Genomic DNA, 15292 nt, shown 5'->3' with positions numbered 1-15292 from the left:
GAAACGACCTATTCTGCGATTAGACGACGTTTCATAGTGCTTGGAGACGATTGGACGTGGTGGAAATTCTCATCAAAGATATGAGCTTCTACCTTTCAAAAACGCTTTATTTTGCGATTTCACGACGTTTCGTCGCGTTTGGAGGCGATTGGAAATGGTTGTAATTTTGATTAAACGTATAAGCTTCTAGCCTTCGGAAACGATCTATTCTGCGATTTGACGACGTTTCGTAGCGTTTGGAGACGATTGGACAATGTTGCATTTTTAATTAAACATAAGCTTCTTGCCTTCAGTAACGACCTATTCTGCGATTTGACGACGTTTGGTCGCGTTTGGAGCCGATTGCAGATGGTTGTATTTTTGATTAAACGTATAAGGTTCTAGCCATCGGAAACGACCTATTCTGCGATTAGACGACGTTTCATAGTGTTTGGAGACGATTGGAGGTTTTGGAAATTCTCATCAAAGATATGAGCATCTACCGTTCAGAAACGCTGTATTTTGCGATTTCACGACGTTTCGTCGCGTTTGGAGACGATTGGACATGGTTGTATTTCTGATTAAACGTATAAGCTTCTAGCCTTTAGAAACGATCTATTCTGCGATTTGACGACGTTTCGTCGCGTTTGGAGACGATTGGAGAATGTTGCATTTTTGATTAAACATATAAGCTTCTACCCGTCAGGAACGACCTATTGTGCGATTTTACGTCGTTTTATAGTGTTTGGAGACGATTGGAAGTGGTGGAAATTCTCATCAAAGATATGAGCTTCTACCTTTCAAAAACGCTTTATTTTGCGATTTCACGACGTTTCGTCGCGTTTGGAGACGATTGGAGATGGTTCTAATTTTGATTAAACATATAAGCTTCTAGCCTTCAGTAACGACCTATTCTGCGATTTGACGACGTTTGGTCGCGTTTGGAGCCGATTGCGGATGGTTGTATTTTTGATTAAACGTATAAGCTTCTAGCCCTCAGAAACGACCTATTCTGCGATTAGACGACGTTTCATAGTGCTTGGAGACGATTGGAGGTGGTGGAAATTCTCATCAAAGATATGAGCTTCTACCTTTCAAAAACGCTTTATTTTGCGATTTCACGACGTTTCGTCGCGTTTGGAGGCGATTGGAAATGGTTGTAATTTTGATTAAACGTATAAGCTTCTAGCCTTCGTAAACGATCTATTCTGCGATTTGACGACGTTTCGTAGCGTTTGGAGACGATTGGACAATGTTGCATTTTTAATTAAACATAAGCTTCTTGCCTTCAGTAACGACCTATTCTGCGATTTGACGACGTTTGGTCGCGTTTGGAGCCGATTGCAGATGGTTGTATTTTTGATTAAACGTATAAGGTTCTAGCCATCGGAAACGACCTATTCTGCGATTAGACGACGTTTCATAGTGTTTGGAGACGATTGGAGGTTTTGGAAATTCTCATCAAAGATATGAGCATCTACCGTTCAGAAACGCTGTATTTTGCGATTTCACGACGTTTCGTCGCGTTTGGAGACGATTGGACATGGTTGTATTTCTGATTAAACGTATAAGCTTCTAGCCTTTAGAAACGATCTATTCTGCGATTTCACGCCGTTTCGTCGCGTTTGGAGACGATTGGAGATGGTTGTAATTTTTATTAAACATATAAGCTTCTAGCCTTCAGTGACGACCTATTCTGCGATTTGACGACGTTTCGTCGCGTTTGGAGACGATTGGAGAATGTTGCATTTTTGATTAAACATATAAGCTTCTACCCGTCAGGAACGACCTATTGTGCGATTTTACGTCGTTTTATAGTGTTTGGAGACGATTGGAGGTGGTGGAAATTCTCATCAAAGATATGAGCTTCTACCTTTCAAAAACGCTTTATTTTGCGATTTCACGACGTTTCGTCGCGTTTGGAGACGATTGGAGATGGTTCTAATTTTGATTAAACATATAAGCTTCTAGCCTTCAGTAACGACCTATTCTGCGATTTGACGACGTTTGGTCGCGTTTGGAGCCGATTGCAGATGGTTGTATTTTTGATTAAACGTATAAGCTTCTAGCCATCAGAAACGACCTATTCTGCGATTAGACGACGTTTCATAGTGCTTGGAGACGATTGGAGGTGGTGGAAATTCTCATCAAAGATATGAGCTTCTACCTTTCAGAAACGCTTTATTTTGCGATTTCACGACGTTTCGTCGCGTTTGGAGGCGATTAGAAATGGTTGTAATTTTGATTAAACGTATAAGCTTCTAGCCTTTAGAAACGATCTATTCTGCGATTTGACGACGTTTCGTCGTGTTTGGAGACGATTGCAGAATGTTGCATTTTTGATTAAACATATAAGCTTCTACCCGTCAGGAACGACCTATTGTGCGATTTTACGTCGTTTTATAGTGTTTGGAGACGATTGGAGGTGGTGGAAATTCTCATCAAAGATATGAGCTTCTACCTTCAAAAACGCTTTATTTTGCGATTTCACGACGTTTCGTCGCGTTTGGAGACGATTGGAGATGGTTCTAATTTTGATTATAACATATAAGCTTCTAGCCTTCAGTAACGACCTATTCTGCGATTTGACGACGTTTGGTCGCGTTTGGAGCCGATTGGCAGATGGTTGTATTTTTGATTAAACGTATAAGCTTCTAGCCATCAGAACGACCTATTCTGCGATTAGACGACGTTTCATAGTGCTTGGAGACGATTGGAGGTGGTGGAAATTCTCATCAAAGATATGAGCTTCTACCTTTCAAAAACGCTTTATTTTGCGATTTCACGACGTTTCGTCGCGTTTGGAGACGATTGGAGATGGTTCTAATTTTGATTAAACATATAAGCTTCTAGCCTTCAGTAACGACCTATTCTGCGATTTGACGACGTTTGGTCGCGTTTGGAGCCGATTGCGGATGGTTGTATTTTTGATTAAACGTATAAGCTTCTAGCCCTCAGAAACGACCTATTCTGCGATTAGACGACGTTTCATAGTGCTTGGAGACGATTGGAGGTGGTGGAAATTCTCATCAAAGATATGAGCTTCTACCTTTCAAAAACGCTTTATTTTGCGATTTCACGACGTTTCGTCGCGTTTGGAGGCGATTGGAAATGGTTGTAATTTTGATTAAACGTATAAGCTTCTAGCCTTCGTAAACGATCTATTCTGCGATTTGACGACGTTTCGTAGCGTTTGGAGACGATTGGACAATGTTGCATTTTTAATTAAACATAAGCTTCTTGCCTTCAGTAACGACCTATTCTGCGATTTGACGACGTTTGGTCGCGTTTGGAGCCGATTGCAGATGGTTGTATTTTTGATTAAACGTATAAGGTTCTAGCCATCGGAAACGACCTATTCTGCGATTAGACGACGTTTCATAGTGTTTGGAGACGATTGGAGGTTTTGGAAATTCTCATCAAAGATATGAGCATCTACCGTTCAGAAACGCTGTATTTTGCGATTTCACGACGTTTCGTCGCGTTTGGAGACGATTGGACATGGTTGTATTTCTGATTAAACGTATAAGCTTCTAGCCTTTAGAAACGATCTATTCTGCGATTTCACGCCGTTTCGTCGCGTTTGGAGACGATTGGAGATGGTTGTAATTTTTATTAAACATATAAGCTTCTAGCCTTCAGTGACGACCTATTCTGCGATTTGACGACGTTTCGTCGCGTTTGGAGACGATTGGAGAATGTTGCATTTTTGATTAAACATATAAGCTTCTACCCGTCAGGAACGACCTATTGTGCGATTTTACGTCGTTTTATAGTGTTTGGAGACGATTGGAGGTGGTGGAAATTCTCATCAAAGATATGAGCTTCTACCTTTCAAAAACGCTTTATTTTGCGATTTCACGACGTTTCGTCGCGTTTGGAGACGATTGGAGATGGTTCTAATTTTGATTAAACATATAAGCTTCTAGCCTTCAGTAACGACCTATTCTGCGATTTGACGACGTTTGGTCGCGTTTGGAGCCGATTGCAGATGGTTGTATTTTTGATTAAACGTATAAGCTTCTAGCCATCAGAAACGACCTATTCTGCGATTAGACGACGTTTCATAGTGCTTGGAGACGATTGGAGGTGGTGGAAATTCTCATCAAAGATATGAGCTTCTACCTTTCAAAAACGCTTTATTTTGCGATTTCACGACGTTTCGTCGCGTTTGGAGGCGATTAGAAATGGTTGTAATTTTGATTAAACGTATAAGCTTCTAGCCTTTAGAAACGATCTATTCTGCGATTTGACGACGTTTCGTCGTGTTTGGAGACGATTGCAGAATGTTGCATTTTTGATTAAACATATAAGCTTCTACCCGTCAGGAACGACCTATTGTGCGATTTTACGTCGTTTTATAGTGTTTGGAGACGATTGGAGGTGGTGGAAATTCTCATCAAAGATATGAGCTTCTACCTTTCAAAAACGCTTTATTTTGCGATTTCACGACGTTTCGTCGCGTTTGGAGACGATTGGAGATGGTTCTAATTTTGATTATACATATAAGCTTCTAGCCTTCAGTAACGACCTATTCTGCGATTTGACGACGTTTGGTCGCGTTTGGAGCCGATTGCAGATGGTTGTATTTTTGATTAAACGTATAAGCTTCTAGCCATCAGAAACGACCTATTCTGCGATTAGACGACGTTTCATAGTGCTTGGAGACGATTGGAGGTGGTGGAAATTCTCATCAAAGATATGAGCTTCTACCTTTCAAAAACGCTTTATTCTGCGATTTCACGACGTTTCGTCGCGTTTGGAGGCGATTGGAAATGGTTGTAATTTTGATTAAACGTATAAGCTTCTAGCCTTCGGAAACGATCTATTCTGCGATTTGACGACGTTTCGTAGCGTTTGGAGACGATTGGACAATGTTGAATTTTTAATTAAACATATAAGCTTCTAGCCTTCAGTAGCGACCTAGCGCTCGATCGGAGATCTCTGTTCGTTCGCGTTCGTTCTGCGGTGCCTACGTCACAGAAGTGAGAGGAGGCGCAGCTCTCCCGCCTAGAACCGCCGAGAGGAAGAGAACAGCCAATCGTGAAGCTAACGGCTTTCCGGAAGTAGACGCGCATCCTGTGACGTCGGCACAGGGACCGTGAAGCGTTTCTCGCCTTTTAATAAATATAATTACTTTACAGAAAATTATTGTTTTTCCTTCTCAAGCTCAAACACTCTTTCAAACAGCAACAGCTTTGAGTGATGATATTTAATAATGTTAGTTTTTTTTTGACGTCGTCGCTAGATGGTGTCGCGCACGCGAAAAAAAAAAGAGAAAAGTAGCGGCTGACGCAGTTTCAAAATGTCGTCCGATCGCAACGTCTGCGTTGGTTCTCGGGTGTCGGATCGTCAAAAGGAGCTTCTGCTGGCTTTTGTGAAAGAGCACCCACAGATCGCGACGCTGTCGTGCCCGCTGGAGCCGTCGTTCACGAGGGAGGACCGGGACGACATGTGGCAGGAGCTAGTAGCGCTTTTGAACGAAGAAGTCCCTGCGCGTAACACCAGGGCCCAGTGGCAGGCCCGATGGAGGAATGAGCGCTACTATTCGCAGCAGGGTCTTGCCAAACTCCGAGGGCAGCAGAGGTGAGTGCGAGCACAATTGTATTGTGGTCGGTCATCTTACACGTCCCGCTTGTGTTTTACAGCGGCACCCGAGGCGGCCAGATTTCGGATTACCGCGGCCGCGTCGTGCTTGACAGGGACGAGTGTGCGAGGCCCATAGTTCGGGTGGTCTGAATCGGTAAGCACTGGCTTAGAATATCATTGTTACTTGTATGCTGCGAACAAGTGGGCTCGTTTGCTTCGACATATTACGCGCTGTTAGTTTTACTTTTTCAAACAATATCGAGTGGATCACCCGGCCGCCGCGTTAGCTGAGGTGCTAACACGTTGCGCCGCCCAGAACAGAATGCGAAACAGCCGCATTTGCGGTGATGACGAATGAACAGCCGCGAACTATATTTCGAAGCTCATTAGAGCACCCTACGTGTTACAACCCATTTCTCAGACCTTCGAGTCGAGTGAGGTGCGTAGCCAGTAGGCTTGCCTCCCTCCACCACTCTCTCCGAAGTCTGTGTGTCATAGCATGCCGCTGTGGAAGCATTCTAAAAAAACATTGCTATTGTCCACTTCCACTCCATACTTCTTATTGCACTCGGTGTGTCAATCAAGAAACTTCTTACTATAACAGGTGAGCCCTGCTCCAGCTGCTACTGGTGTGGCTGAAGAGGATGTGGCCCAGGATCTTTCCCGTGCCCCAACTCGTAAGTTTCGCTGATGTTTTTGATTAACTGTAGATGGTGTTGCATGCTCACAGGTGATGCTCATGCGTGCAGGCATATGTTTGTGAAGAGATGACATCTGTGGGCATAAAGACAAAAGGCTGCACAAAAAAAATTTGGCAAACGGTTGCAGGAGCTAGTTGTATGCATAACTGTCAGATGGAATAAACAGGTGTCGTGCCTTGCAGTTATGGTGAAATGTAGCAAAAAGGTAGCATTGCAAAAATGTTCAACATCTTGAAATGTTTCCCTATTTTGTCAATTGCTTCAAAAGTGAAACTGAAAATGTGCTATTGCTAAATATACTGTTCAAAAAGCAAGCTCGTTATATAACTTTTTCACATAGCCATCATACACAAATGCACATGTTTGCACCTGTGTTACACCTGCTTGCTGTATGTTTTGCATACTGCAGCAGCTAGGGTTTCGGAAGGAGATTGTGTCAGTCATCGCGTAAAGCCGGGCAAACGATTGTGTAGCCCTGAAAAGGGCTGTTTGGTTGCTTCTCATGCAGAGGTGGTTAGAGGCAACGTTACTAGAACAAACTCAGTTTAAAAGCTCCGCCGGAGAGGCGGTCCGCGTGGCGGTCGTGAGAACTAGTGGCGCTGCAGTCACGTCTAGCTCCCGCGGCTGGCGCTTGTGAACGGCGCCGCCAATGTACGAGCGCACGTTGGTTACAGCGTCGCCTGCACTTTGTTAACTCGTCATTTTTGCGACTGTTCTTCACCAGGCTTAGCGCCTTGTACGAAGACACGTGTATGATGTACGAAGCGTAACGAGGGCGAACATCACAGTGCGGTATGCCGACTTGCTTTGCACCGGGCTGCAAGAGCGGCTACCGCAACGACTCCGCTTCACGACACTTCTTCGGACGCCCAAAAGACCCTACGCCATTCAAGCTTTGCATCGCAAAGATAGAAAGCTTACTGCGAAATGCGAGGTCTGTGACGTTCATTTTGAGAGTGACGACATTGTAAAGCACTATCGTCGGGTTGTTGCGGGACGAGAAGTTTTGATCCCACGTGGAAAGTGGGAACTCGCGCCCGGGTGCCGTGCCGCGCTTGTTCCCAGCACTTCCACCCCACATTTCAAAGCCAAAATGTTTGGGGTTTAGGCTCAAATCACCCCCCCCCCCCAAAACGCACGGCGTCCCGCGAAATCCCAGTGCCCAGTTTGGAGGAGCCGCCAGAAATAGAACAGCTGTCGCTATGCCTTCAGAGCAGTGGATTTTCGAGATTTTACGACGAGGTATTGAAGATGTGCGGAATATTTTACACTCGCCGGCTCAAGAATGGGCTGCTCAGCGCAAAAATTTGACACGGTACACATAGAAAAGACGAGGACCAGCGCTGGTCCTCGTCTTTTCTATGTGTACCGTGTCAATTTTTTTTTGCGCTGAGCAGTTTAATAATGGAATACCAACTAGCCCAATCCCACACTTTGCTTCTGGAACGGAGACTTACGTGTGCAAAAGATAATTGCAGTTGACGAGCAGTTTAACTGCGTAGAGAACGGCTACAGCACGAAACGCAAACGGCTGTCGTACAGTGTAAGAAGTGCTGCGGGCATGGAACATCTCCTCGGTGAAGTTGAAAAACTGAAGTTGAATACTGACGACTCTTCTAGCGACAGAGTACGCGCGAATAACTGCTCGGTGCTCACATCACGGCCGATCTGTTCGAATTTTTAAGGCACTGTAGATGGATGCGACGTAGAAAGATGAGACTCCGAAAATACATTTATCCGCTGAAAAAATTGCTCAGAGACGACATCTATTCGATGTAATCGCACACTTAGATTTCATTTACCGAATTCTCGTAAAATTTTTTGATTTTGGGTCAGTATCCCTTTAACCGTCGCGAAAACGTGTCTTGTAAACATTGCAAAGCATTGTTGATGTTTTTCGAGAAAGTTTTTTTCAATAAATTGTAGAAACATGAGTACTGTTTTTCTAGAACGTTATTGTATCTCGAGTAAGTACGTTTCTTTGTACACTATAAAGGCTTTTATAAACGTGTTGGGTTGTTCTTGGTCTAGATAAGACGGCAGCGGCTAAAATTGTGGTGGTAGTTATCAAAATTACGCTGAAAATCCTCATTCGCTTAGAAACTCCTATGCTTGGAAGTTAAGCGCAATGTAGACAGCTCAAATATTGTCACAGTGTCGTGACGTCGACGAAGACAGCAGTCAGCAGGTCCGAGATGAAACTCTTTACTTGGCCGAACTTGTGGCCCTGAAACTGAAAGTCAAACTACAGCAATACACTGATAGCGGCGAATAGAGCGTCGACCGTCGATCAACTGACAAGCGGTCAAGCGCGTCGGCTTTTATACAGGCGCTATCGAACTTTCCAGCGATATCGCTGGTGGTGGCGTTATCTCTCGACAAAGCAGGAACATTCACGTGCAGCGCACAATCTTACCAGAACGATCTACTACAATCGCGAAGCATCGCGAACCCTGCTTCGCGGACAGCGTCGAGCGTTGATAACCGCCCTTGCTGGTCAAACCCGAATACATCAAAATAAAACAAGAAGTGGGCGTGGAAATATAGACCGAACATCGATTCTTAGCCAATCAATGAACAACGCACGCGGGCCAATGCATACAGACGACCTTATGCATATCCACCTAAGTATCCGCCTAACTAGTACAATAAGAAAGTTGCCGCACAATTGCCGCGAGCAACTGCGCGGCGGACCGCAGCGTTTTGCCGTGGCAGCAGACGATGCGCCGATAGTGGCGCAAGACGGAACTGCAGCGCCGCTAGTTCTCGCGACCGCCGTTCGGACCACCCTCCTCCGCTGGCGGAGATACGGAGCTTTGAAACTGAGTTTGTTCTAGTAACGTTGGTTAGAGGCGTGAGATGCGTTTGATGAGATGAGCGAAAATGAATTCCGGCACCGCTTTGGTCTGTCCAAACGAAGTGCGTTGGTTGTGCGGTGAACCAAGCACCATTCATGGATGCCGTTGGGTCAGTGGATTTTCAACAGAGAGGAAATTGTTGCACACACTGAAATTGTTCACGAACAGAAGCTTCCAGCGAAGAGTCGGTAGCAGGAAATTTATAGATGATAATGGCAACACATTTCTTGGTTTCCAGCTCATGCCGCAGCTGCGAGATGGGGGCAACCGGCAGGCCGAGGCGCTGGAGTTACTAGCCGCAAACACCAGGCGGCAGGGCCAGGCATCATTGGAAAGCTGCGCCAGGTTCAACTTCTCGGTGACGCGGTCCACGAATTGCAAGGCGTTGGTACCCTCGCCCGGGCCCTCATTGCAGCGGAAGGCACCTGCACAGTGATTTGTAAAGACTAGTTGTACATATGTGTAGATTTATTTTTGTTCACATCACGAGCTATGATACGCTGGTTTGCTTCAATGGTGCCCTGCAATTTTCTTTCAGTTAATTTTCTTTTTCTGCATATCAGAAGCACTGATGTGCTGTTTCATTGTACATAGTAAAGTGTAGCTCAATGGTAAATCGTGTCCTGCGATGTCATTTCTTTTTAATCTCATCGTGCGAGGTGATGCATTCAGCAGTTTTGTAGTACATGTGCATAGCACAGTGTGGTTTCATTTATAAATCATGTTTTGCCATGTCATTTTTTAAAATCTCATTATACAAAGTCATGCATTGAGCAATTTTGTAGTATATGCACATAGTGCACTGTAGTATATCTTTATGTTTATAGTGTATACGTGTAGAATATTGTGGCACACTGTACGTTTTCTATCGATTTTTACACATCCTAGAAAAAAAGAAAAGCGTTTGTGAATGGTCTAGGTTGCACAACAATTTTGAAATATTGCAAGACCAAAAAATAGTTGACGAATACGTGTTCTGTTGCTTAGAAGTGTTTAGATAACAGGATTGGGTACAAACAGAAATCAATAATAGAGGAAGACATATCAGCAACCAACAACTTGCATTTTTAGCGAGTTCAATTAATACCGGTTCGACTGTGCCTTGTTTTCATGTAATACAATGACTTTCGTGCTGCGAGACGCGTGTGTTGTTGCAGAGGAGCAGCAGGCACTTTGTAATAACTCCATTTGTATATTATAAAAGGAAGCTACTTTTATATTCTTTTCCTTGGCATTAAATTTAAAGGATATTTATTTATTTTGCTTTTTATGTGCATTGCTCGTGGTACTTGTAATAAAATTTCAATTCTGACACCACCCTTGTTGTTCACTTCATTTACAAGCACGATTCTTGTTGCACTAAAGCTACCGCATCTTGCTGTCCTGATTCAAACAGCCTTTTACGGTTACCACTTTGGCTGTGAATGGCACCATGTGCCATTCACAGTTGAGCTCTCACTTGTGCTTAGTGTGAAGCGCCATATTTTACAACCTGGTCGAAGTATTTCATCAGCATGGCGTTGTGTGACAAGGGGGCATAGGTCGGCAAACTCACGCATGAGTCGACTCAGATTCAGATCGAGCTGTGAGTCCAAGTGAGTAATACATTGGTGAGTTCGAGTCCGGGTGAAAACATTTTAGTGAGCCTGAGTCCAAGTGAATCCGCTTGAGGAAAATTTTGGTGAGTCTGAGTTCGAGTGAGCCCCAAGAGCAAAATATATTTCACGAGTGAGTCAGGGTGAGCTTCACATTTTTTGCCAACCTATTCAAGGGGGTTATTCATTGATAGGAGAACGCTGTTTCGTTGATATGTGTAGCAAACATTTGAAGTGTAGTAAAAAAAAAACACAGTGACAAACACAATGAACAAAGACAAACACGCACCACACAATGCTGCCGAGGTCGTTGCAGGCGGCGGCGTACTCTGCGCAGGTGCTCAAGCATGCAGGCCCTGTGGTTCTCGAAACAGGTTCACTACACGGTTGCGCTGCTGCTGGCTCCCGTTGTGGTGGTGGTGGTGGTGGTAGCTCAGCTGCTGCTGGCAGCAGTCAGCATCGTCGGTGTCGTCATCGTTTCCTTCGAGAACAGGCTCATGTGCCGCCAACGCAATGTCGTGCAGAGCTGCACAAGCAGCAATGATGCTTGAGCAGCTGTGCACAAGCTTACAGCGATGCACCACTCCACAACATTGCGCATGGCGGTGTGGGCCTTGTTGTAGTGGTTATCAGGGGTGCCACGAGCTGGTCGTCCGGGCACTGGTGTCAGGAACCACGGTTCTAATGTAAAGCTGGAGTCTCCTGCACGAGGTCGGCATGACAGCTGTAGTGATAACGTCTTGAATATGGCAAGCATTGACAGCACTTACCAAGCAAGCCGAAGTTTTGCTTCCAGGTGCTGACGGAGAGGGCTCCCCCGCCATACCCACTAGTCATGACATGACCCCAGGAAACATGGACTGACATCCAGAGGTCGGCATCACATGTCTGCAGAATTCAATTCAGTCAAAATTGTACCCATAAATGACCTTGGGTACAATGTTGGGTATTAGGTTAATGTAACTACATCTGTCTTCACTGTTACTGACTGTTGAAACATAGCTATGGACAAATCATCGACAGGGTAGGACTTGTACCATAAGTTCTAACACGAGGACAATGCAGTGTCAAAGGGTAGTCTGCATGTTTACTGCTTGGAACAACCCATCTTCCAGCCACCAAAGCCTTTTAACCAAATTACTGCTGTATGTTTAAGGCAATGTATCACAAAATATCTACAACACGAAAAACTTCGACTGAAAAAAGGGTTATGAAACAATGCGTATTTAATGTACATTCTAGGGCGCGTTCCGAGGGACCGAAATAAAGTTTATTCATCTATCCATGTATTGATCCATGTAACGTCCATCACGACAATGAACAATAAGGACATACTACGGCACATTCTGGGAGCGCTAATCTCAACAAGTACAAATCGAGAATCAAGCTTCGGGTACACATGGCGAACGAGCAACGGTAATATTATGCACTGTGCAGGCCGCTGAACCAAAGTGTACTCCGCGTCACATGATTTCATCGCTTATCCTAAGCGAAGTGCCCTGAAACGAACCAATTCCCGTTATGGATAGATCGAAAATACCGCTCCCACTTATACTCAGTTGCAACAGCCTCAGTAAAGCGGAAAGTTTAAGCGATATAAATGAAACAATTCGCTACGCATACAATGCATGAATAATACTCACGATCATGGTGTTGAATGCGTAGAGTCCCTTCCCCGACATGTAATGCGTCGTGTCCGCGGAGCTCAGGCCATGGGGCTTCGGGATTGCGATGAGCGTACCATCCACGCACCCGACCACAACGGGAATCTGCCCGAGCCGCGCGAACGCCGCCTTTGTTCGCTCTTCGCGTCTGCGGTCGCCGGAAAAGGCCACCCACCGTTTTTGCCCGCGAACGACAGTAATGGCGTGTTCCTGACGGACGACTGCGACAGGCCGCTGAATTCCTCGCAGCCGACAGCTCGCTGGAAGCATCCGATCGCAAAAATCTCAGCGCGCACAACGCCTTCCGCTCTGTTTAAATCCCACTGGTTCGTTGGCACCCGATGACGGGGCCGAGATCGTCGCACAACCAAGGTACAGTACGTTTCGAGAAACGAAAGCGACGCCGGAATTCACACTCTCTCATCTCTTCAAACGCATTTCGCACCTCCTACCATTCTGCATCTGCTTCGAGAAACGCCAACGTAGCAAGGAAGCACCGTTGCAAGCGCCATTTTCTCAAAATCAGCTGTTGCGGCAGCCGCAACCGCCGCATCACTCGAAATACATGCAGTGCGACGCCGTTGTTCGCTCGAGAGAACGCGAGCGAACGGGCTCGCTCTCCGTTCACTTTTAGCAGACGACATGCTCGTTATGACGCGGCATGACGTCACCAAAAATGAAAACATCAAGGAAAAAAAAGAAATGGCCACGCCCCTTAGAATGGCGCGAGTTGTCCGGCTTCAGCCAATCGCGTGCGATCATCAGAACGAACGCGAACGAACGGCGCAGAACAGAGATCTCCGATCGCCCCCCTATTCTGCGATTAGACGACGTTTCATAGTGCTTGGAGACGATTGGAGGTGGTGGAAATTCTCATCAAAGATATGAGCATCTACCGTTCAGAAACGCTGTATTTTGCGATTTCACGACGTTTCGTCGCGTTTGGAGACGATTGGACATGGTTGTATTTTTGATTAAACGTATAAGCTTCTAGCCATTAGAAACGATCTATTCTGCGATTTGACGACGTTTCGTCGCGTTTGGAGACGATTGGAGAATGTTGCATTTTTGATTAAACATATAAGCTTCTACCCGTCAGGAACGACCTATTGTGCGATTTTAGCGTCGTTTTATAGTGTTTGGAGACGATTGGAGGTGGTGGAAATTCTCATCAAAGATATGAGCTTCTACCTTTCAAAAACGCTTTATTTTGCGATTTCACGACGTTTCGTCGCGTTTGGAGACGATTGGAGATGGTTCTAATTTTGATTAAACATATAAGCTTCTAGCCTTCAGTAACGACCTATTCTGCGATTTGACGACGTTTGGTCGCGTTTGGAGCCGATTGCAGATGGTTGTATTTTTGATTAAACGTATAAGCTTCTAGCCATCAGAAACGACCTATTCTGCGATTAGACGACGTTTCATAGTGCTTGGAGACGATTGGAGGTGGTGGAAATTCTCATCAAAGATATGAGCTTCTACCTTTCAAAAACGCTTTATTTTGCGATTTCACGACGTTTCGTCGCGTTTGGAGGCGATTGGAAATGGTTGTAATTTTGATTAAACGTATAAGCTTCTAGCCTTCGGAAACGATCTATTCTGCGATTTGACGACGTTTCGTAGCGTTTGGAGACGATTGGACAATGTTGCATTTTTAATTAAACATAAGCTTCTTGCCTTCAGTAACGACCTATTCTGCGATTTGACGACGTTTGGTCGCGTTTGGAGCCGATTGCAGATGGTTGTATTTTTGATTAAACGTATAAGGTTCTAGCCATCGGAAACGACCTATTCTGCGATTAGACGACGTTTCATAGTGTTTGGAGACGATTGGAGGTTTTGGAAATTCTCATCAAAGATATGAGCATCTACCGTTCAGAAACGCTGTATTTTGCGATTTCACGACGTTTCGTCGCGTTTGGAGACGATGGACATGGTTGTATTTCTGATTAAACGTATAAGCTTCTAGCCTTTAGAAACGATCTATTCTGCGATTTGACGACGTTTCGTCGCGTTTGGAGACGATTGGAGAATGTTGCATTTTTGATTAAACATATAAGCTTCTACCCGTCAGGAACGACCTATTGTGCGATTTTACGTCGTTTTATAGTGTTTGGAGACGATTGGAAGTGGTGGAAATTCTCATCAAAGATATGAGCTTCTACCTTTCAAAAACGCTTTATTTTGCGATTTCACGACGTTTCGTCGCGTTTGGAGACGATTGGAGATGGTTCTAATTTTGATTAAACATATAAGCTTCTAGCCTTCAGTAACGACCTATTCTGCGATTTGACGACGTTTGGTCGCGTTTGGAGCCGATTGCAGATGGTTGTATTTTTGATTAAACGTATAAGCTTCTAGCCATCAGAAACGACCTATTCTGCGATTAGACGACGTTTCATAGTGCTTGGAGACGATTGGAGGTGGTGGAAATTCTCATCAAAGATATGAGCATCTACCGTTCAGAAACGCTGTATTTTGCGATTTCACGACGTTTCGTCGCGTTTGGAGACGATTGGACATGGTTGTATTTTTGATTAAACGTATAAGCTTCTAGCCATTAGAAACGATCTATTCTGCGATTTGACGACGTTTCGTCGCGTTTGGAGACGATTGGAGAATGTTGCATTTTTGATTAAACATATAAGCTTCTACCCGTCAGGAACGACCTATTGTGCGATTTTACGTCGTTTTATAGTGTTTGGAGACGATTGGAGGTGGTGGAAATTCTCATCAAAGATATGAGCTTCTACCTTTCAAAAACGCTTTATTTTGCGATTTCACGACGTTTCGTCGCGTTTGGAGACGATTGGAGATGGTTCTAATTTTGATTAAACATATAAGCTTCTAGCCTTCAGTAACGACCTATTCTGCGATTTGACGACGTTTGGTCGCGTTTGGAG

General features: G+C 44.7%; 1 protein-coding gene across 1 annotated transcript; it reads left to right on the top strand.

Annotated features, from left to right (window-relative positions):
• Positions 1-5222: 5222 nt before the first annotated feature.
• Positions 5223-6784, top strand: LOC125756804 (uncharacterized). The gene is made up of 3 exons (XM_049411768.1): positions 5223-5565; positions 5628-5722; positions 6173-6784. Exons 1-2 carry the CDS (start codon positions 5285-5287, stop codon positions 5716-5718), a joined length of 372 nt encoding a protein of 123 aa, XP_049267725.1. The 5' UTR covers positions 5223-5284; the 3' UTR covers positions 5719-5722; positions 6173-6784.
• The last annotated feature ends 8508 nt before the right edge of the window (positions 6785-15292 follow it).

The sequence above is a fragment of the Rhipicephalus sanguineus genome, unplaced genomic scaffold (genome assembly GCF_013339695.2).
Source record: "Rhipicephalus sanguineus isolate Rsan-2018 unplaced genomic scaffold, BIME_Rsan_1.4 Seq8405, whole genome shotgun sequence".
Taxonomy (NCBI): Eukaryota; Metazoa; Arthropoda; class Arachnida; order Ixodida; family Ixodidae; genus Rhipicephalus; species Rhipicephalus sanguineus.
Note: the sequence above shows the minus strand (reverse complement) of the source record. Positions and strands in the feature narration are given on the sequence as shown.

Coding starts and splice junctions, on each gene's coding strand:
- LOC125756804 (XM_049411768.1), top strand. CDS start 5,285: ATGTCGTCCGATCGCAACGTCTGCGTTGGTTCTCGGGTGTCGGATCGT. Junction 5,566..5,627: donor AAACTCCGAGGGCAGCAGAG/GTGAGTGCGAGC, acceptor TGTGTTTTACAG/CGGCACCCGAGGCGGCCAGA.